Raw genomic sequence first — 21301 nt, forward strand, 5'->3', positions numbered from 1 at the left:
AGGGTGCCAGGCACCCCCAGACACACCTCAGGCCCCACAGAGGGCTCTCCTTCCACCCTGACTGTGTCCACGTATCACTCGTACCCTTTACCCACACTGCCCTCCAAACACGTGCTCCAGGGACAAAAGGAAGCTCTTCCACTCCAGCTTTCCCACGTCAGACTTTCTTCTATACAACACATAATGGACTATAGCTCCAGCTCACTTTCAGCAAGCCTTACCTGAAGCCAAACTCCTGTGCTGGAAAACCACTGAACCTCCTCTCCATGCCTCCAGTGACAGTAGCTCACGCATGCTGTCCCACCTTCCAGGGCTGCTCCTGCCCCAGGCTGGCCCCTGCCCGCCTGGCTGCACCCCTGGCCCCCAGATATTCCTGACAGCTGTGACTAGAGCAGAATCCAGTGCCAGCGCCACAGATGCAGCCGCACCACACACCCCCGCCACGTGCCCTGACGGGACACCCCAAGGCTGGTTGGTGAGCTCTGAGCTCAGACTCAGGTCCTGTTGCTGTCCCAGGTGGGCCCTGGCCAAGGGTCCACTGCTCCCTTCACAGGGCCCAGGGAGGATTTTCTCCAACATAGGGAAGGCTAGGAAGAGGGCCCCGGTCCCTAGGAAGAGGGGCAGGCTCAGGGTGTTACTGAAGGGGAGAGGGCAGAGGGAAGAGGGCAGGGGTGCCACTGGGGAGGGCCAGAGTCGTCTGCTCCAACAAGGTAATGCAGGGGCAAGAAGGGGGGGGGTGCCCTGTGGATGGTGAAGCCAGGAGGCCAGGGAAGACCCCAGTCTGAGGGTGGGGGCTCCATTCTGAGACCCCCTGGAAGGGCAGCCCAGCCTGGCCAGGCCCTGAGTACCAGTGGCCTCCCCTCCAAAATGGCTCTGTGCAGAGCCGCAGAGGGGAGGCCCGCCTGCGAGGGTGTCAGCTGCATGGCTGCTCCCAATGGCTGGTGGGTCGGACCTGGGTAAAGATGCCCTGCCGGCTCGCCCCAAGTCCGCTCCAGGTGCCACCCAAGGGACAGTATTCCTGCCACACCAGCGTGACGACACTCCCTGCAGCCCAATTCGCACCTCCTTGGACCCAGCAACCGGGGGTGGCCCGGCAAGTGCATGGATGTATCCGTGTCCCAACACTCCCTGAATACACGTGTGTATCCATTTAAAACATTGGGGCACACCAGGGCCCCCATGGCCACTCGCCACGGCTTGTCCCAGAGAAGCCACTGGTCACCAAGGCAGCCTGTCCTGTCCCCACCAGAATTGTCCCCCAGGACCCAGGCTCACAGGGAAGCGGGGCTGCGGGTCCGGGTGCCAAGCAGTTGAGTGCCCTGGCCACTGTCTTTGGGTGAGGCTGGAGGCTGGGGATGTGACACACCATGAGATCGGGTGTGCTACCCCACCCCCTGGGCTGGATACCACAGAGCCAGCCCCAAGCTCAGGTGGGAGGAGGCGCAGGCGTGGGGCCCAGAGACTCTGCCACCCTCCAGGGGCCCTCCAGGGGTCTAGCTGTCCACATTGCCTGGGCAAGAGCCAATGCCCCAGCCAGTCCTGGTGGCCTCTCAGGCTAGTGGGAACCATGCTGTCAGCTGGGTGGGCTTAGCTGTGCCATTGCTGGCTGGGGTGGGGGCCAGGGCCAGGGCCAGGGCCACCCAAGAGACCCCATTCCAACCACCGTGGGGAAGCAGGGCTGAGACAGGTGCCCACAGACTACCTGCCGGGGCCCCACAAGTGAGAGCAGCATCTGAGGCCAGCAGGTGTCGCGGGTCCCTGTCGATGTGGAATGTGGAGGCTATGTGTGCCACAGGGACCCTCTATCAGGCTGGTGAAAGGGGCCCTGTCTCATTAGTGTCTAAAATAAATGAGGTTCCATTTCCACAGGAACAGATCCAGTTACTGAAAGCAGAAAAGCACCCTGGGTGCACGACCTCAGGGGTGGGAGGTTCCCAGTGGCTCCACAGGATGACGGGGCCACTGGTGGGCTGGCACCTTCCCTGACTGCAGGTGTGAGGGGGGCAGGAACCTGCCACTGGCTCCCATACCAGCTATAATGTGATAGGAAAGTGGGGTTTGTGTTGCCCACGAATCCACAGGTCCTGGCCTACTGCTGTTTGGGAAGGACGACTGCATTTGGTGAGGAACGCTACATGGCAGACAGAGGGCTTCAGAGCAGAGAAACGGTGCCTGCTGCGTGGGGCGCCCCATTCGTCTTCCCCCGCTGTCTCCCCAGGCGCTGAGAACCAGGCAGGAGATACTCTTGCCCCATGCCGCTGGCCCGCCCCAGGAGGGCCACGGTGCCCCAGGTGGAGGAGTCAAGCAACACATGCAGGGGCTGCCCAGCCCGGGACAGAGGGAGCAAAGCCCCAGATCAGGAGTACTTCCAGCCTGGGCCAGGGATGAGCAGGGGCCCCACGAGCTGGGCTGGGGGAGGAGGCCACAGTAAGGGTTCAGAGATGGGGAAACGGAGGCAGGAGTGGGTACAGGTAAGCAGGGATGTTCAAGGGCCCTAAGGCGATGCAGGCCTCCCCCATGTGTGACTCTGGGCGGTGCCCACACCCTGCCTACCATGGGACGCTGGCATGACCACAGGGATGAGAGTCACCGCCTGGTTGGCCCCAGGACAGGAGGCAGGGCAGCCTCGGGGTGAGGTGGGGAATGAGGGGTGAGTGTAGGGGCCGAAGGTCCTGCAGCCTGGCCTAGGAGGGACATGCAGGAAGGTGGGCTTTTGGGGCTAGGCCTGGGGAAGAGGGGAACAGAGCAGAGGGAGATGTGGGGCCCTCACCCATCTGGGCAGGAATTTGTCTTGGGGTCCCCTCTGGGCTCAGGGGTCCATGTCCAGACCAGGGAACCAGAGGTCCCCTCTCCCCACACTGTCCTAGGCGCCAGATAATGAGGGCCTTAACTGAGTAGTGATCTGGAGACACCCAAGATAGCAGCCCCTGTCCTGGGCAGCAGGGAGCGGCTGGCACAATAGCACAGGTGCTGATGGGGCAGGCAGGAGGCCCAGCCTCATGCAACCTCTGTGAGCATGCTCAGCCTCCCCGAACAACACCCATCACATAGCTGTGAGAGGTGCCTGCCGGCCAGGGCACCCCAAAGGAGGGAGTATCCCCAGCGCCCCACCAATCCCCTCCTCTGCCTCTATGCTCCTGCCAGTCCTCCGATCCTTGAGTTGCTTTCCCAGCCACCCTTCCTGTTTAGCATCCTTGTGTTGGACCTGGGCCTGGGCCTGGGCCCCCTAGGGAATAGGAGGTTGACCCAAGCCCCTGGCCAGAGGTCAGACTAGAGGTGAGAATCTAGAGTGCCCTGCAGCCAGCTCACCTCACCCCTCCTGGCAGGAGGTGGGCAGGCACCCCATGCCATCCATGTGTCCCCAGGGTGTCTTATCTGTGGGCTTCAGGGAAGAGGGGCAGAGGGCCATAGTTCCCTGGAGAACCTCTGGTGAGCACCTGGGCCTCGGTTTCCTCCAGGAAACCCCCTGGCACTTCCTTGCTCACTGACAGATCTCCTGCGGGGGCAGGGATCCTTCCCCTGATGAACCCCATACCTGTGTGGCCTGGCCTTGTTGGGCCCAAGATTGCGAATCCAAGAAACCACCAAGAATCCGAGAAACCACCAAGGAGCCGACACTGATGCAAACACACGAGGGTTTATTTATAAGCTCGAGCTTCGGCCCAAGTACACCCGACACAGCAGAGCAGGGACTTGGTCCCCAAGGTGGGTTTCAGCTTAGTTTTAAGGGCTGGTCTAGGGAACCCCCAGAAGGGCTGGAGCAATTCCTCAAGTTCTGTTTACATTCTGATATGGGGCTTTCAAGGGCATTGAGCTCTGTTCTTATTCTAATATGGGGCTTTCTAGGACATTAAGCTGTAAGCCGTTTTCTTCCTGTAACTGAAGTAAGGTAAAGTTCAGCTCTTATTCGCAGGGGCCTGGGATGGCTGTACTTGTGCTAACGCTGAACTTAAAGTGGAATGGCCTTAATTTTTTCAGCCTCCACAGCCTAAAAATGCCCCTTCCCACCCCACAGGGGACAAGCCAGGAAGGACAGAATCAAGAGGACGGCGGATGCCTTTACCGAGAGGCCGGCACACAGGAATCATTCGTTTTTAAACTGTGCGTGTATCTTTTGGACACTCCTTCCTGTCTAGATTTTCTAAATTTCAAAGAAAGTTTCTGAAGACACAGGACCACCAGCATAATCTGGCAGGACTGGTTTCTGGGGGTAGGGAGCCAGCACTACCAGGATTCTGTGCCACTCCTGGAGGTATAGACCCCTGAGGGCACGTTGCATGAGGCTTCGAGGCACGTTTAGGGCAGGAGGGAAGAGTTAGGTCCTCCGTGGGATCACAGCCAGGGCCTGAGCCTGGAGCCTGGGGAGCGGCGCCGCTCAGACCAGCGCAAGGAGGCTTCCCGGGGGAGGCAGCTCCTCCTTCCAGTGTTTGGGGCCCCGGGGACAGCGCTGTCCCCAGCCTGGCTGCGCCACTGGACGCGGCTTCTTTATTCGGTCTGCGGCCTGCTCCCTCGGGTGGGCTCTGGGGTCACGCCGGGGCCCGGGCACCGACTGCGGCCACGATTCCCACGCCCGGCCGCTGGTCTGGTCCACCGGGACCTGCTAGGTCAGGGAGGGCACCACGGCCGCAGGGCCCTTCCCCACCTCGGTCCCTTCATCTACACCAGTAGGTGGGTTTGAGACACCCGGGGGCGGCAAAAGCGGGGCGCGGGCGCAGGCTCACTCCGCCCCGGGCCAGGGAAAGCGAGTACGCCCGCGCCGTGGCGGGACCGGGGCGGCCCGGGGCGGGGCGCAGTCCCTGTCCCCGCGCGCCCGCTCCTGCCCAGAGTCTGCGCGTGCGCGCTGCGGCGGGGAGTGGGCGGAGCCGCAGGCAGGCCCGCCCCGTTCCCCAGCGTCCCCCGCGGCAGGAGGCACTGACGTGGCCGCCGTCAGAGCCGCCATCTTGTGGGAGCGAAACCAACGCCTGGCTCGGAGCAGTAGCCTCGCCGCGGCCGCCGAGGGTGAGGCGGCGGGCCGGGGCCGGGGTCGAGGCCGGGGCTGGGTGGCGGGGGCGGTCCCGGCCCCGCGAGGCCCTGCCCACCGCCGTGGCGGCGGGGCGGTGAGGGCCATGTGAGGCCGGGCGGGGCGGGGGCCGGGGTGAGGCCGGGGTGGCGAGGCCCGAGGCCGGAGCCGGGACTGGGGGCCGCGCGGGCCGGGGGCCGGGGGCCGGGGCCGAGGGCCGAGGCGGGGCGGGCGCGGCGGGCTGGGCCGGGGATGGAGACGGGGGCGGGCTCGGGTCGAGTCCGAGGTCGAGGCCGGGATGAGGAACGAGGCAGTGCGGGTGTCGAGGACTGGGCCGGGGGTCGAGGCTGGGCTGGGGGTCAAGTTGAGGCCGGGTCGAGGCCGGGGCTGGGTGGAAGGGTGCCAAGAGCGGGCCTGGGGTCGAGGCTAGGGTGGGGGTCGGGTCGGGTCGGGGCCGGGGCCGGGGCGGGGGCTAGGAGCCGAGAGCCGACCGTGAGAGGGGACCGCGGCGGGGGCGGAGCCCCGGGCGAGGGTCGGCTGCCCCAGCGCCCCGCCGCGGCCTCGCGCCCCGTAGAGCCGCCGGGGTGGACGCCCGGAAGTCCGGCCCGGCCACGGGCTCCCCAGGAAGCTCCGCTTCCTGCTCCGCCTGCGAGGCCTCCCGCCTCGGGGTCTCGAGGACCAGGAAACCGAAGCCCGGGGTCCGGGACGCTGCCAAGGTCACGCGAGGGCCAGGGTTTGAGCCCAGTTCCTATGGGCTCGGAGGATGGGGGTGGGACGGGGCAGCCTTCCCGTACCGGTGCCTGGGGAGGGGTCCTGGGGTCCGAGGGTAGCCTCTGCGGCCCCAGGAGGCGCCGGTGGTGGGGCCACGACACGGGCCTTGCTTCCCGGCCGCCCGCGGTGGGCAGAGATGGGAAGGCCCTGCGCCCTAGCGCTCACTTGTTGCATAGTGCGGGTGGTGCTGGGCCAGGGGTTAACAAGGCTTGCTGGTTAGTGTAGAGTGCTTAGCTCCGACTGCCCTCTGAGCTCTGGCACCCTCCCATTTCCTCAAACGTCAAGCAGAATTGCACAAGAAGTCGTTGACAGGAGGAGGGAACGCAGAGCTTTGGGGTGGTCCCGGAAGTCGCTGTTAGTGCTGTGCCTTGGGCCTGCTGCTGGTGTTCCAGTGGTCGGCTGTAGTTCTTGTTTCGGAACTAGCAAGTGAGTGGTCAGCACGTTTTTCTGTCTGCTGTTTGCATGGCTGGTTCTGCATTTCTGGCTTTGTGTGTCTGTGTGAAGGAGTGTGGACGCCAGGCTGTGTTGTACCTGTGCTGAGACAGACCTCTCCCAGAGTATTATATGGGGGACCCACTGCGGGGCTGCCGATATCGCTTGGAGTGGCGGCAAGCACGGAGTACCCTAACTGCACAAGCTGGAAATGCATATGCTCTCACCAGCTGGCTCCAGAATTAGAAGGAGTTGAGTGTGTGTTAATCACCAATCTAGCCATTTTGTTAGAGCGTCCTGTCCTCCTCCCCTAAGGATTTGGTCTTGTTAATGGGCTGAACGTAGATGTGCTTCTGCAGAGTTGTCCCTGTTTTCAGGAATGCCTTGCTGGAAATAATCCACATCACTGGGGCATTATGGAGGCTCTGCTTCCTAGGAGGCTGCCTTCAGAGACAGGTGTCCAGATTTGCTACTTCAAAGGACTTGAGATAGTGGGTTTGGAGAATGGCTGATTCGTGTGCTGTCTGATTGCCCCCAAAAGCAGAAACTGGTGGTGTGCCCCTCACAGTTCTGGTTTTTCCCATGTGGTCAAACGTTAGCTTTGTGTGCTCCACAAGGAGGACGTTCAGACCTGCTGAGCTGTGTCTCCCCAGACTGGACAGGCTCGGAAGTCCAGGAAGGCACCCTTGGGCTTCTCTGCTTGTTTCAGTAATGCTGGGTGTGGTCTCCAGTCAGGTGGCCAGAGGGATGAGCCTGTGCAGGTCCATAGCGAGTGTGCTCACCTGCTGTGAGAAGCTGCACTCCATCCTTCCAGTTCTTTTTTTTTTTTTTAAAGACTTTATTTATTTATTCATGAGAATACACAGAGAGGAGAGAGAGAGGCAGAGACACAGGCAGAGGGAGAAGCAGGCTCCATGCAGGGAGCCCGATGTGGGACTCGATCCCGGGTCTCCAGGATCACACCCTGAGCTGTAGGCGGCGCTAAACCGCTGAGCCACCGGGGCTGCCCCGATCCTTCCAGTTCTTCAAGAGGGTGTCTTGGTGTGTGAATTTCAGTCTGCTCTCTTTCTTCCTTGGCTTCCTGAAGTTAGGTAAGAGCTTAGGCCCTGTACTCCCATCTCCTTGTTGGCATGGCCGGTATTTGGTCTTGACCCAGTAGTGGATTGAGTGACTTGTTACGTGGCCGGGAAAGAATAGCTTAGGGCACGCATGAGAAAGAGGAAGAGCGGGATAGTGAGCATGTGAGTTCAGAGTATTGGGAGTGGTGGACGGATGGGGAGGAGGCTGAGGGGATTCCAGGTCACGCAAGTGACCCTCAGCTGATTTACGTCATCCTAGGTGCATATTCTGGTGATTACTAGGAACTCTAAAGCATAGGTGTAGTGTACCTACTATACAGTTTGTCACTGTCCTGGGAGATGGTGCATGCTCTCGGATCGGTTGGCCTGACTAAAAAGAAAATGTGACTAAAGAAATGTGACAAGGTTCACAAAATCAGCCTCAGAGCTGTGTGTCCTTAGGAGCATCATAGGCCATCCCCTGCAGGCTTGCCTCCCCAACTTCCTTGTGTGAGTCGGGAGCAGTGGCAAACGTCCCTATAGCCCCTCGTGTCCTGGTCTCTGCACACCCTGGCCAGGAGAGCTCAGCAGCCTGTCCACAGAAGATAGGGCAGAGGGGGCTCCTCTCCAGCCCTGACTAAAGAAGAGAAGAAACGAAAAGCACAGAAGCAGAAGGTGGGCTGAGATTTTACAAGCATGGGGGTGATACTGTTTAGGACACAAATGTTTCTATGTATCTCTGAGGCTGCAGAGGTGACCTTTAGTGTACAGCATAAATTAAAGGGAGGCCCACTTAGGATCCACATACATTTTAATAAGTTTGCTCCTCATAGGAATGCTAGCGAACTAGAAGGTATTCTAAAAGACAAGTCAAATGTAAAACATCTCATGTCTTTTGGTTTGTAGTACATGTGAAATCATTTGTGTGGTGCAGTATAAGGAAGCCAAACAGAAAACTTGGTGGTTAGCTCTGTTACCTTTCAATATTAAAGTTTTTTTTTTAATTTTTATTTATTTATGATAGAGAGGCAGAGACACAGGCAGAGGGAGAAGCAGGCTCCATGCACCGGGAGCCCGACGTGGGATTCGATCCTGGGTCTCCAGGATCACGCCCTGGGCCAAAGGCTGGCGCCAAACCGCTGCGCCACCCAGGGATCCCGCTCTGTTACCTTTTAAGGTGATGTTCTTCAGTATCGCATCAGTTTGACCTAGGTGCAAGTGGCCAAGGAAGCAGTTTCAAGATTCTGCGTAGTCTCATTCATGAGGGGTAGCAATGAAGAGAGACTTAAATTGCCAGCGTTTTGATCACAGGATTCAAAACAGAGGCTGTCTTAAAAATTGCTGCCAACAGTGTGTTTTCCTGTGAATTTTCCTATCTGTAGGTGAGCATGGGATTCCTGATTAATTGAATCTATTAATTCATGTTAAAAAATACCCTATGTTCTGTTGGTATGGGTGGTGAAACTTCGTTGAAAATAATAATAGCTTTTAGTGTTTCTCTCTGTCAAAGTGATGGAAGGTTTTGCCAATTCTTGAGGAAAGTGAAGAAAACATATTTAGCACTTGAGGTCTCATGGTATGGGCCCTTGCCGAGATGCACACGCTTGCCATGTCTCTACAGCCCTGATTGCCTCCCTGGAATGTCAGAAGATTGTCAGACCGCCCCAGCATGAAACTCATTGTTGACCTGATGGGTTTTTCCTGACAAACTCGTTTTTTTTTAGGAAACGCATATTTATAGATCTGTGATTAGTCTTTCTACTTTTTAATCCCTCTGGGTCCTGATAGGTGTGGCTTTATGGTTTTTCCTCTGCTCCCTGACAGTTGATCTTGTGGGTGAGCAGTGGAGGAAGCCCCACTGGCCGAGCATGAGACAGGGTGGATGGATGTGCGATGTTGGAGAGGGGTGTGGGGACAGAGGGTTAGAAGTGGGTCCTGTGGATGTGTGGGAGAAACAGAAAGCTTCTCCCTGCTGGGGGAGCCCTCAGTGCTGAGGCCCTTTGGCAGGAGTGCACCTGGTGGTTTGGACACCTGCCAGGAGCAGTTTGGGTGAGGAGGGTGGGGAAGCCTGCTGCAAGCCAGTGGTCCCAGGCCCCTGGAGTTTGTGGGACTGGGAAGAATGCGTTCTGTGTGACCTCGTATCTGTGTTTTGTGTACAAAAGCAACACTTGTGTGTGTGTGTGTGTGTGTGTGTGTGTGTGTGGTTTTAATAGATGTTCTGAATTTTCCAGAAATGCAACTACCTTGCAAATCAAGGAAGATTGTATTTTGTTCTTTGTAGAACTTTATTACAGAGTTTCTTTCTGTTTCCAGGAGAAACTTAACTGCTTTGTTGACAGAGCCACCCTGTCCTCAGATCTGAGGCCCTGACATGTGCTGCAGTGGTGTGTATTTGCAGCAGTCTCTGGCAGGTGGTTTGGCGGAATTTGTAGTGTGGTCGTTCCTAGTCTGGAAGCACATGTTTGATAATGGGTCACTGCCCTTTATTTCCCCATTTGGTGATAGATGGAGCAACATGACCGGTTTTTTGCAGTCCAGGGTGTGTGCTGGTTGTGCTGGCTGCCAGCTTCCTCTTGAGATGATGGTGTAGCACATGAAACTCCATGGTGTCAGCTGTGACCCTTGTGAGCACCCTAGCATGACAGGTAGTATGCAGGCATTTTACTCTGACCAGCAGACCCCTTGCTGGTGGGGTGGAAGCCACAGGCTGTTGGGATGCCAGAGGGGAGATGAGGGGGCCAGGGCCAGTTCATGGGCAGGTACTGGTGCCTTTCAGAGGGAGGGGTGAGGGCAGTTGCTGGTGAAGCAGGCAGATGGGGGATGAGGGGCACAGAGAGAGGTGGTGGGTATCTCTGGGTTTTGGACCCAACGACCTAGGAGGAGGTTGCTAGGTTATGTTTGGGGTTCAGTCTTGCTGGGAGATCTGTAGGAAAGGAGTCTGCAGGAGGGGGGGTGGGTCCCTGGAGGGGGTGGTACCAGAATATGAATGTGCAGGATGCTGACCTGATGGGACCTCCTGTTCATCTGAGGGGCTTCAAGCAGAGGATGGTATGGGCACCAGGGCTGTCTGTGGTTGCAAGTGTGGCCAGAGCAGGAAGAGGCCATGGAGAGATGGCCAGACATGAGAAGTCCCCATAAGGATGGTGGCCTCCAGAACAGGACCAGCATGGTAGAGGGGCCCTGAGCCTGAGAAGACTACTGGCAGAGGGCAGATATACTAGGGGATCCCACAGAGGTGCTGAACCTCTGCTGCACTTGGCTTTTCTATGTCCTCAGGAAGGCCGTCCTACAGAAAAGAGATGGGGCTGCTCGTTTATTTTATTTTCAATAATGGTCCCTGGAAGACAGAAGCCAAGGGTTGAAGATTAGCTTAATCTGCCCCCCATGCCCCTGTGCTGAGAGAGCCTCAGGGCCTCCTTGTCCTAGGTGGTTCCCAGAAGGGTATCGGGGTGGGGGGGATCTCAGGGCCTGTGTGGTGGGCTTTGGTGACCCCTCTGAAGAGGCACAGAAAAGGTGCAGCAGACTCAGCACATGTATGGGGACCCCACCATGAAAGACTCCTCTGAGAACTTGCTCGCAGTGGAGGTGGGGTCAGAGGGCGTATGCTGGCACTCTTCCACTCCCGTTCCCTGGTCTGCCACTTGTGTTTGCTGCATGTTGTTGAAGCTCTGTGCCCGGCGCTGCTCTTGTGCAGTTGCTCCTTTCATGAGTGTGGTGAGGGTACACCCGGAAGGCAGTGTAGAAAGGACCATTTCCTATCAAGGTAAGGTCCCAGGTTGAGTGAGCACCTCATAGAGAAGGCACTGGAGTGTCCCTGGAATGAGGTCTGAGGTTTCCTGACCCATCCCAGACTGCTGGTCCTCTGGTTGCCACTGTGGGGGATTGAGCTACAGTTCCAGCTGGCTTGAGAAGGACCAGTAACTAACCCCCTGCAGATTGGTAAGGGTCAGTGCCAGGATGCTTCTTGGGGTGATGGGTGGTTTTTCAGATGCTGCTCTGCCTTGTCAAAAATTACTTGAATTCCTCAATTTTCAGCTTAATTTGTTGTGGTTGATGCAAATTTGCTTTTTTAATCTTTGGGGTTTCTTTTTCAGTAACAGGTCCTTCAGACTTTACTGCATTTAGGGTCAGAAGGAAAGTAATTGTGCCATTAACATGTAAGTCAGAGTAGAGTGAGGGCCAGGGGTCCCCATCACCAGCCCTGCAGGAGGACCTGGAAGGCAACCCATCGCTGCTGCCCCACCCCAGGGACAAGTCAGGCGTGAGGAAATGGTGTTGGAACAGTCAGTCAACGTCTGCCAGCAGGGCGAATGCACAGAGCTGAGAGAGGCTCCTGACGCAGCATCCTGGCAGGGCCGCAGTGTGTGTGTCTTGTCTCAGATGAGTCGATTCGGGGGCCGACTGACCTGTGTTAAGTGGTCTCCTGTGCATATTGTTCACACTGTGCTAGCTTGTCTGCTTATTTGTTCCCATCCATTCATTTCGGTGAGGTGTTTTAAGGATAGGTTAAAAAATAGTAAAACTTGAAGACTTTTAGTGAGGGGAACTATAGACCATAAATCTGTTGTTCAGTTAGGAGCTTTGGTCTTTGTAGCTGGTGGCGAGAGGGGTGAGTTGCAGTCCAGCAGTCCCCATGTGGTCTGTTCCCTTTGACAGTGGACAGTGGTTCTTGGGCATGTGTGTTACTGTAGAGGAGCTACACTGATAACGAAATTCACTTCTAGCTGTTGCATTTAACTCTGAATCTTTTTTTTTTTAATATATATATATTTTTTTAGCATGACATTGTTTTAAAAATTTATTTATTTATGAAAGTCACGGGGGGGTGGGGCAGAGACACAGGCAGAGAGAGAAGCAGGCTCCATGCACCGGGAGCCCGATGTGGGAGTTGATCCCGGGTCTCCAGGATCACGCCCTGGGCCAAAGGCAGGCGCCAAACCGCTGCACCACCCAGGGATCCCCTGAATCTTCTTTTTTTTTTTTTAAAGATTTTATTTATTTTTTCATGAGAGACAGAGGGGCAGAGACACAGGCAGAGGGAGGGAGAAGCAGGCTCTGTGCAAGGAGCCCAATGTGGGACTCAATCCTGGGTCTCCAGGATCACCCCCTGAGCCGAACACAGATTCCCAACCACTGAGCCACCTAGGCGTCCCTTAACTCTGAATCTAAAGCAGGCAAAGGGCAAGCAAATTGCATTTCCCTGGCTGTGCCCTCTGAGTCAGATCTGCCAGCCCCTTCTTCAGCTCTCAGAGGCAGAGCACAGAGTGAGGGCAAGTAGACAGCTGGCCTAAGGGTGCAGAGCAGAGGGATAGTATAGTCTCTGCTTGGGTGCCTTGTCCCTTCCTGCTGGAAGTTCCTGCTAGGGGTGGGAGGCTGGGTGACTGTGGTCCAGAGGTGCAGGCTTAACAGTCTAAGTCTGTCCTGGGACATCAGGAACTACAGTGACTAGTTCACAGGACTGAATTTTATAATAGAGACATTCCTAAGAGGAGAATCAGAAGTTCTCATAAGAAAATAATATGTAACTTTGGGACATGAAAGATGTTGACTAGACTTTTGTGATGATCCTTTTGCAGTATATACCTACCCACAGAGTCATTGTGTTGCATACCTGAGACTCGTTCAGTGATGTGTCCGTTATGTACATAACACTGGGTGGGAGAAAAGATTACAGTTTAATTGCATCCACTGAGTGCCAGGCTGAATACTCTCCCCTGTGAGCATGTTGATCCCTGTCTTTTGTCACAGTTGTGTTAGGAGTATGAGACGTACCTCATCACTAGTACTGGCACAGACTGATTCTATGAAATAGGGATGATGTGTCATGTGCTGCTCAGCTGCCGAAGGAGCCTGCGCTACTAAGTGGAGCTTTGGGTTTGCAGGCAGGGTGATGACCCGAGACTGGGGTCCTGAGTAGGTGGGCAAAAAGCTGCTTTGTGGCACATTGTGATCATATCACCAACAAACCCCTTTTACAGTCAAATTCTACATGTTGGGTGAGTTGGGCTTTTGAGTGACTCTGCACATAGGTGGCTGCTAGACACAATTTGCTTGTTCAGGAAACCCTTAGAAAGTGATCCCCAAAAGGAGAGAAAATGAGTGAAAATATCAGTGAGGGTGACAAAACATGAGAGACACCTAACTTTGGGAAACGAACAAGGGGTAGTGGAAAGGAAGGTGGGTGGGGGGTTGGGGTGACTGGATGACGGGCACGGGGGGGGGCACTTGCTGAAATGAGCACTGGGTGTTATGCTATATGTTGGCAAATTGGACTTATATATATATATAAAATATATAGGAATATGCTCTCCTGGGCACAAAAAAAAAAAAAAAGTGGTCCCCAATGCATATCAGCTCCTAGGGAAAGTCTTTGGTTTGTGAATTTCTTTCCCATTAGATATCAAGTGAGAGTCTGGACTGTGGAGTTGCACATTTTACAGTGTGTAACTCAGGCCCAATAAACCTGACTTTCACAAAGGTGGAAAGAAGAAAAGCTCAGGTGTCTCCCACCGTTTCATTGGAGTACAGGATTCGTCTATCTGAACTCCCCATTCCCAGCACAGAATGGAGCCCAAACCCTCAAGTCTTTGCCTCCCTGGGTCACGTTTTCATTTTCCAAGTCAAACTCGGGTTGTTGGTTTCTTTGGGCTAACGACTGCAAACAGTTCAGGTTCTGTTGGTAATCACCTCTGACGGTTTCAGGGAAGGTAGCAGACTTTCTTCCTTTGTGTCTTCTGGAACCTCACAGGCCTGTGGAGGGGATGCCGAGGCTGCACTTTTCCACAGCAGCTAAACCAGTCACGTTGTGTTCATTTATCGGAGTGGAACAGTTGTAAACTCACGGAGCTGCGTTTTTATCTCTTTGGACTGGCTTGCCCAGGGAGGCCCCGTTGTTGGCGTTGGCCTGTGGCCAAGTAGACCTTTGCATCCGAGAACGAAGGCCACCACCTTCTTTGCTTTACATTTTTCCTGGTCCTAACAGAGGAAAAACTCATTCCTACAGGGCTGTGGGGTGGCACTCACTCCTCCCAGGAGGGAGCTTTGGTGACAAAGTCCATGTTTTCATTGCTCCCTGATGCAGAGGATCATCACAGTAAACCTGAAAGACGGGTTTGGACTTGAGCTCAAGGGATTCTGGTGGCAGAAGGTGTGACATAGTGCCTGGGCCAGGTGTCTTGCATGTTAGAACCTGTGCTGAGAGGCCACAGGATGGCTCTGGCGGTCTGTGTCAACTGTCTCCTGTGGCAGATGCTGTGCTAAGTCTTGACCTTTTGCAGAACAGGAAATGGTAAACCCAAGACTTTATGCTCATCCCCAGCCCCCCTGGGGGGCTCTAGGACTTCGGGCAGGACAGGGACCACATTGGTCTTGAGAGCTCATCAGAGGAGGCCAGGGACAAAGTGGGGGCCCCTGGGACTTTGTGTCGATTGGTAAGAACAAGATCCAGTAACGCTGAAACAAGTAGACAGCCCAGTCCCCTGTCGTGGCTCTGCTCTGAGGGCTGTTTCTAGATGAATGTGCTGCAAACAGTCCTAGTTTGTCTGCTTTGGGCCCTGGATCCCAGCAGTAACAGTAATGGAACTGTGATGGAGCCAGCTGGTGACTGGCTTACATTTTCCCACAGGAAATCTTAAAACGCTCTCTTTTTTGTTCCTTTTCATCCCTGGGTGTTTTTGCGTACCTGTCATCGCACCTGTCATCAGTAGGATTGCCAGGCCCCAGTTTTTAGCCATGCGCGTAGCGCTTTCCCCTTCTCTGGAACTCTGCCTTCCTGCTCTAGCCTGTGCAGGAGCCCCCCCGGGCTCCCCTCACCTGTGGCCACCTACTTGGAGGCTTGCATGTCTGGCCTTACCTTTGCTCTGCCCCTCCCCTGCATTGCTACCGTGGCTGGGTATTATAGACTTGGAGGTTGAAAGCCCTGCTGTGTCCCTTCCATAATGTGCTTTGACCCCTGGTGTCTTGAGTAAATCTGTTTCAGTGTTTGTACCCCAGGCTCCCTCAGTCTTGAGGTTTCTGTTTTCCTGAGCTGGAACATTTAAGAACTAACTTCTCAAAATTTTCTGTGCTCTTTGTTTTTTGGAGTTTCTGTTAGATGTTATTTTGTTTAAGAATTTCTGCTCCCCCTGCTCCAAAGACTTTGGAGCAGTTTCTGGCTCCAGTAGAATTGAGGGAAAGGATTAGAGAGCTCCTGTTTGCAGTCGCCCTCAGGTTAGCGTCCCCACCAGAGAGAGGATGCATGGGTTCCAGCTGATGGATCCGCACTGGTGCTACATCATCCAGAGCCCGCCCACACCCCTGTCTTCCAGGTTCACTCCTGGTGCTGTGCCTGCTGTGGGCATGGACACATATGGGAGGATGTCTCGGTCACACAGTGGTGGTTTCACGGCCTCAAAGCTCTGTAGTGCTCCCCGAGTCTTCCCCCCTGCCCCCAGGCGCCCACAGAGGGGACCTGTCTCCTGTGTCCACAGCCCCGCCTTTTCCAGGACGCCCCACACTTGAAATCACAGAGTGCGTGCCTGCTGGGATGGGTGGCTTTCACCCAGTAACCCACCCCTCAGGTTCCCCCACGGCTCTTTGTGGTTTAGAAGCCCGTTTGTTCTCAGCACTGAGTCCTGTCCATTGTGTGGACGGCCCAAGGTGTCTGTAGGCATTCACAATTCCCGGTTGTGGTAAAGCTGCTGTAAACCCCCGAGTCGGGATTTGGGGATCTGCTTTGGGACAGTGCCTAGAAGCTCCATGGCTGGGTTGTAGCGGAAGAGCATTTGGTTTTGCCAGAAGCCGCCAAACTGTCTTCCAGAGAGGCTGTACTGTCCTACAAACCACCAATGAGGCATTAGGTTCCCGTGGCCCCACATTCTCACTGGCAGGTGGTGTCACCGGGTTGTGGGTTTGGGCTTTTCTAATAGGTGTATAGTGGGCAGCTCTGATTTGCATTTCTCTGATGACATATTATGTGGAGAGTCTCTTCATGTGTGCATTTGCCATCTATATGTCTTTGGGGAGGTGTTTGGTCTTACGATTTTTCTTTTTTTAAGAGAAGGAGGAACTGCAGGGGTAGAGGGAGAGAGAATCTTAAGCAGGCCCCGTGCCCATTCTGGAGCCCAGTGAAGGGCTCAGTCCCATGACCCTGAGATCATGACCTGAGCTAAAATCAGGAGTTAAAATCTCAACTGATGCAGCCACCCTGGTGTCTCCCATTTTATAGTTCCGAAATGCAATTGAAATTTGCTTGTTGGGCAGCCGGGGTGGCTCAGCAGTTTAACGCTGCCTTCAGCCCAGGGCGTGATCCTGGAGACTCAGGATGGAGTCCCACATAGGGCTCCCTGTAGGGAGCCTGCTTCTCCCTCTGCTTGTGTCTCTGCCTCTCTCTGTGTCTCTCATGAATAAATAAATAAAATCTTTAAAAAAATTTTTAAAAAAGGAAAGATAAGAAAGAGAAAGAAAAGAAAAAGAAAAAAGAAATTTGCTTGTTATTGAATTTTAAATGGTCTTTTGGGTATTTCTTAGACAACAGTCCTTGATCTTGCACATGTTTTCTCACAGTCTGGTCAGTCTTACTCTCTTGACATGGTCTTGCCCAGAGTGGAAGTTCGTAGCTTTAATGAAGTCCACCATGTCAGTTGTTTCTTTCATGGTTCATGCCTCTGGTGTTGTGTCTAAAAAGACACTCCCATGACCAAGGTCAATGTGGACCTTTTAAATTGCTCCTAATCTTTTTTATCCATCGTGTGTGTGTATGTGTGTGTGTATGTGTGTGTATTTCACTTTGGCTGTCAGGTCTGCCAAGAGCCTTTCCCTGTGTCCAACACCCTGTCCTTGTTTTTTCTGCATCAGATCATCACCTTGTTGCCTTGGGGCTAGGTGTGGGTTGCGTGGTTGTTTTCAATAGTCTTCTGTCCCCCCGCCCCCCAAATTCTTTTCCTTTCTTCCATTGGTAGGTTTTTAAAGGGAGCTAGGCCATGGCTATTCTGGGTCCTCCTGAAACGAGCAGCCATAGGTCCTGCCCTGGCTGGGAGGCCTGTGGGGTAGAGTGCCTGTCTGTCCAGCACCTCACCTGCCAAGGATACAGGGGGCAGCAGGGCCCCTGGTTCAGTTGCTCTAAGAAGGTCCCTTCCATGCAGAGCTGAGGACACACATGATGAGGTCAGGCCCACCTACCCCACCATGGCTTCTAGAATGCCTTGTCGCCCTCTTTTTCTTTTTGTCTTTGTGGGTTGGGTACCTCTTCATTAGTGATTTCAACAGTGAACTGAGAATGAACATGTGTGTTCCCCAGAGAGTATATGTTGGGAAAATTGGCTGAGGAAAAAGGAAATGTTGCAGTAAAGATTATTTTAAATTTTAATTTTGTGAATAAATACTGTTCACAACCAGAAGAATAAAAATGTCAAAAATGCATTGAATCCAGGCGCCCAGCTGGCACAGTCAGTAGAGCGTGCAATTCTTGATCTCAGTGTTGTAAGTTCAGGCCCCACATTGGGGGTAGAGAGGACTTAATTATAAAATTTCTTAACAACTGAAAAAAGTGTACTCAAGCCAGTTGGAAGGCCTCCACTGGGCATGCCTGGAGCCACCACAGCATCAGACCCACCACGTAAAACAGGAATGTCATTGCCTCCTGGATCCTAGGGGCCAGTGCTGATGGACTGGTTGTAGGAATGATGAGGCAGGTTTGACAGTTATTCTGGTGGTGATTCGGCCAGAGTGTGTTGGGTGCTGAAACTAGGGGGAGTGGGAATGTATATGTTCTCACCCAGTGCTCACTGGTGATGAGGGCTGAACATAGTGGAGCCCTGGTGATGCTACCTGAGCCTGTCATCAGAAGTGGCATGGAGGCAGGCCTGCATCCTCTCCATGCTCCAAAGCCTGGGGTCTCCTGAACACTCCTAGGGACAGCTGTGCGTGGCTGGGCTCCTTCCACCTCAGGACTGCTCTATCTGCCTGTCTGCCTGAAATACACTAACATTCTGTCCACACAGACAATTGCTCTTGTCTGAAGGCTGCCCCACACCCTGCTACGTGGCTTTGCTAGGTGTTAAAAACCTAGATTCCTGGGCAACCTGCATTTGAGAAAGTGTCTCCCAAGTCCCTGTTAGGAAAAGAAACTAGAAGAATGAAAGTACCTCCCTGAGGAGGGGTCAGGCCAGGTTTCTGCTCTCAACGAGGGGACCCTGGGGCAAATAGTCCCCGATGTGGCCTAGGGGCTACTTCCACCCTGGGGTGAAAGTGCCCGCCTGACAGGTTCCCCCTCGGATGTCATGGCTGTTGTGCTGTCCCAGGGCCCAGGTCCTGCCTATGGGTGAATGCAAAGCTTCAGTTTGTCAGTGAAGGTGGGCTCTGGCCTGTGTCACTGCTGGGATGGTTGTTGTAGCCGTTTTGCCGATACTCTGGAGCATCTCACATTCACTGAAAGCATTCCCCCTCCATGTGTCATGTGTTATATATCACGCCCAGGGCAGGTGGAGCAGATGTGGGCATCATTTTCTGGTGACAGCAGCCTCTGGCTTCGGTCATACCTGCCCTGAGATCCCCAGAGCTCCCATGTAAGGGCAGGACTCCATGTCTGCTCCTTGGGAACCAGGTCTCATCTGGTGCTGGAGGGAGGGCCCCAAGCTGCTTCTACACTGCTGGCCCTGAGCAGCACAGAGACCCAGGACTCCTGTCTCTACAGGTTTCTCTGGCCAGTGTTGCTCCCACCAGTCTACAGCATGGGAAATATCTTCGCAAACCTCTTCAAGGGCCTTTTTGGCAAAAAAGAAATGCGCATTCTCATGGTGGGCCTGGATGCTGCAGGGAAGACCACCATCCTGTACAAACTAAAGCTGGGTGAGATCGTGACCACCATTCCCACCATAGGTGAGGAGGGGGGGCAGTGGGCATGGGGGGACGGCGGGGGCAGCTCTTCGCGAGGCTCACTCGGGTCATGCTCCCACAGGCTTCAATGTGGAGACCGTGGAGTACAAGAACATCAGCTTCACCGTGTGGGATGTGGGTGGCCAGGACAAGATCCGGCCTCTGTGGCGCCACTACTTCCAGAATACACAAGGTGAGCAGAGGGGCTATGGCCCGAGGGAGAGGTCGGGGTGCCTTTGGTGCTGGTACTAATGCCCACGGCTCCGCAGGTCTCATCTTTGTGGTTGACAGCAATGACCGGGAGCGTGTGAATGAGGCCCGTGAGGAGCTCATGAGGATGCTGGCAGAGGATGAGCTCAGGGATGCCGTCCTGCTGGTGTTTGCCAACAAGCAGGTAGGTGCATAAGTGGGACCTGGCTGCCAGCAAACTGTGCCCTGTGCCAGTGGACGGCTTGCAGGATGGGGGCAGGGGTGGGGCGGCCAGGGGTCCCAGGGCGGGAGGGCTGGTCTCTGCAATCTGCTGACCCCAGGCCACTGGGCCTCTCTCACCAGGACCTCCCGAATGCCATGAATGCAGCTGAGATCACGGACAAGCTGGGGCTGCACTCCCTGCGCCACAGGAACTGGTACATTCAGGCCACCTGTGCCACCAGCGGGGATGGGCTGTATGAGGGACTGGACTGGCTGTCCAATCAGCTCCGGAACCAGAAGTGAGCCGCGCCCCCCTCCCCTCACTCCCTCCTTCCACCCTGCTTTACTCTCATGTGGTGTGAGTGCCAGAAGCTGTCTCCATGGTTGGTCACAGTGTGCTTCACCATGCTGTAAATGTGCAGACGCAGCCTGCAGCCGGGTTTTTATTTAATGTAAATAGTTTTGTGTTCCCAACGAGGCAGTTTCTGGTACTCCTATGCAATATTACTCAGCTTTTTTTATTGTACAAAGAGAATCAACCCACCGTTCAATACTGAGAAGGGATTTAGGCACATGGGGCCTCCGGGAGTCGCTGTGTGGGACCAGCCTGGCACACCTCCTCTGGGCATTAGGTCTATGTTGAGATCCATTTTGGTGGTTGGTTTTTAACCCAAACTCAGTGCATTTTTAAAATCATTACAAATACAAGAAAAGGAGAACACTTGAACCCACAGAAGGGAGATACGTGCCTAGTGTAGGTTCTGCAGTGGCGGCCAGAGTCCAGTCCACCAGTGGGCCATTTCCCGTCGGGAACGTGAGACAGGGCAGAACCAGCCACGGTCCATTCTGCATGGTCACAATAGGGTCCCTGTGATCGCTCTTGTCTCGGGTCATTCTGTATCCCCTAGCATTTGTGCTTGTACTTGTGCTTACACGGCCGCCCAGGAGATGGGCTGGGGGCTGCATCACCGCTCACGGACCCCCTCGGAGGGACCCCGGCCTCCCTGGGGGCAGTGTGGGCACTCTGGCTTCCTCTGGGCTGCCTGGGGTCTCACCAGCAGGAGTGCGGGTGGGCAGGCCAGTCATCCCAGCACCTCAGCCCCGAGCCCCAGGCGCCCCGGTCTACATGTGCTTTCACTCCCTCAGCCTGCAAGGGTCAGATTTGCCATCAAAACAACGACCTCTACTGTTTTCTTTTGTATTTTGATAAACACTGAAGAAGCTGGAGCTGTTCAACTTTATCTTGGGGAAGTTCTCAGAACTGGTTTATTTGGTGTCGTGGAACCTCTTACTGCTTTCAATACACGATTAGTAATCAACTGTTTTGTATACTTGTTTTCAGTTTTCATTTCGACAAACAAGCACTGTAATTATAGCTACTAGAATAAAATCTCTTAACTATTTCATGGCTTTCCAGTGCTTGGGTGCCACTGACCCACACTTCCCACTGTGCACAGAGGATGTCACTGGCTAGGGACCTACATGGTGTGGCTCACTGCTCCCCGTGTTAGGTGTGCATATGACCCAGCGCCCTCTCATCGTCCACCCGCTGACTGGTAGTGCAGCCCCTGGTCCTGGTCTATTCTGTAGGACTGGGATGTGGAGGGACAGCAGGGTCACCACACTGGGTGTGCCCGAGGCCTGCTCTTGCCCACACCCATCCCTGCCAGCCAGCCTGCTCCTAAGGGGTAGGAAACCCCTGGCAGGGCTCCTAGTGGCTCTTTGGCTGGAGGCCATCCCTCCCACCTGACTGGGCATGCTGGTCTGGTTCCTTCTC

At 54.9% G+C, this 21301-nt stretch overlaps 1 protein-coding gene across 2 annotated transcripts; it reads left to right on the forward strand.

Moving 5' to 3' along the window:
* The first annotated feature begins 4861 nt into the window (after nucleotides 1-4861).
* Nucleotides 4862-20843, forward strand: ARF1 (ADP ribosylation factor 1). Of its 2 annotated transcripts, none has more exons than XM_055333734.1 (5): nucleotides 4862-4998; nucleotides 18932-19116; nucleotides 19196-19306; nucleotides 19383-19507; nucleotides 19666-20843. In XM_055333734.1, the coding sequence occupies exons 2-5, from the start codon at nucleotides 18969-18971 to the stop codon at nucleotides 19825-19827; spliced, it is 546 nt and encodes a 181-aa protein (XP_055189709.1). In that variant the 5' UTR covers nucleotides 4862-4998; nucleotides 18932-18968; the 3' UTR covers nucleotides 19828-20843. The 2 variants fall into 2 exon arrangements, with proteins under 2 accessions (XP_055189709.1, XP_055189710.1); XM_055333735.1 differs by lacking the exon at nucleotides 4862-4998 and adding an exon at nucleotides 6070-6196.
* Nucleotides 20844-21301: the final 458 nt, after the last annotated feature.

The sequence above is a fragment of the Nyctereutes procyonoides genome, unplaced genomic scaffold (assembly GCF_905146905.1).
Source record: "Nyctereutes procyonoides isolate TBG_1078 unplaced genomic scaffold, NYPRO_anot_genome, whole genome shotgun sequence".
Taxonomy (NCBI): domain Eukaryota; kingdom Metazoa; phylum Chordata; class Mammalia; order Carnivora; family Canidae; genus Nyctereutes; species Nyctereutes procyonoides.

Coding starts and splice junctions, on each gene's coding strand:
- ARF1 (XM_055333734.1), top strand. CDS start 18,969: ATGGGAAATATCTTCGCAAACCTCTTCAAGGGCCTTTTTGGCAAAAAA. Junction 19,307..19,382: donor CTACTTCCAGAATACACAAG/GTGAGCAGAGGG, acceptor ACGGCTCCGCAG/GTCTCATCTTTGTGGTTGAC. Junction 19,508..19,665: donor TGGTGTTTGCCAACAAGCAG/GTAGGTGCATAA, acceptor CTCTCTCACCAG/GACCTCCCGAATGCCATGAA.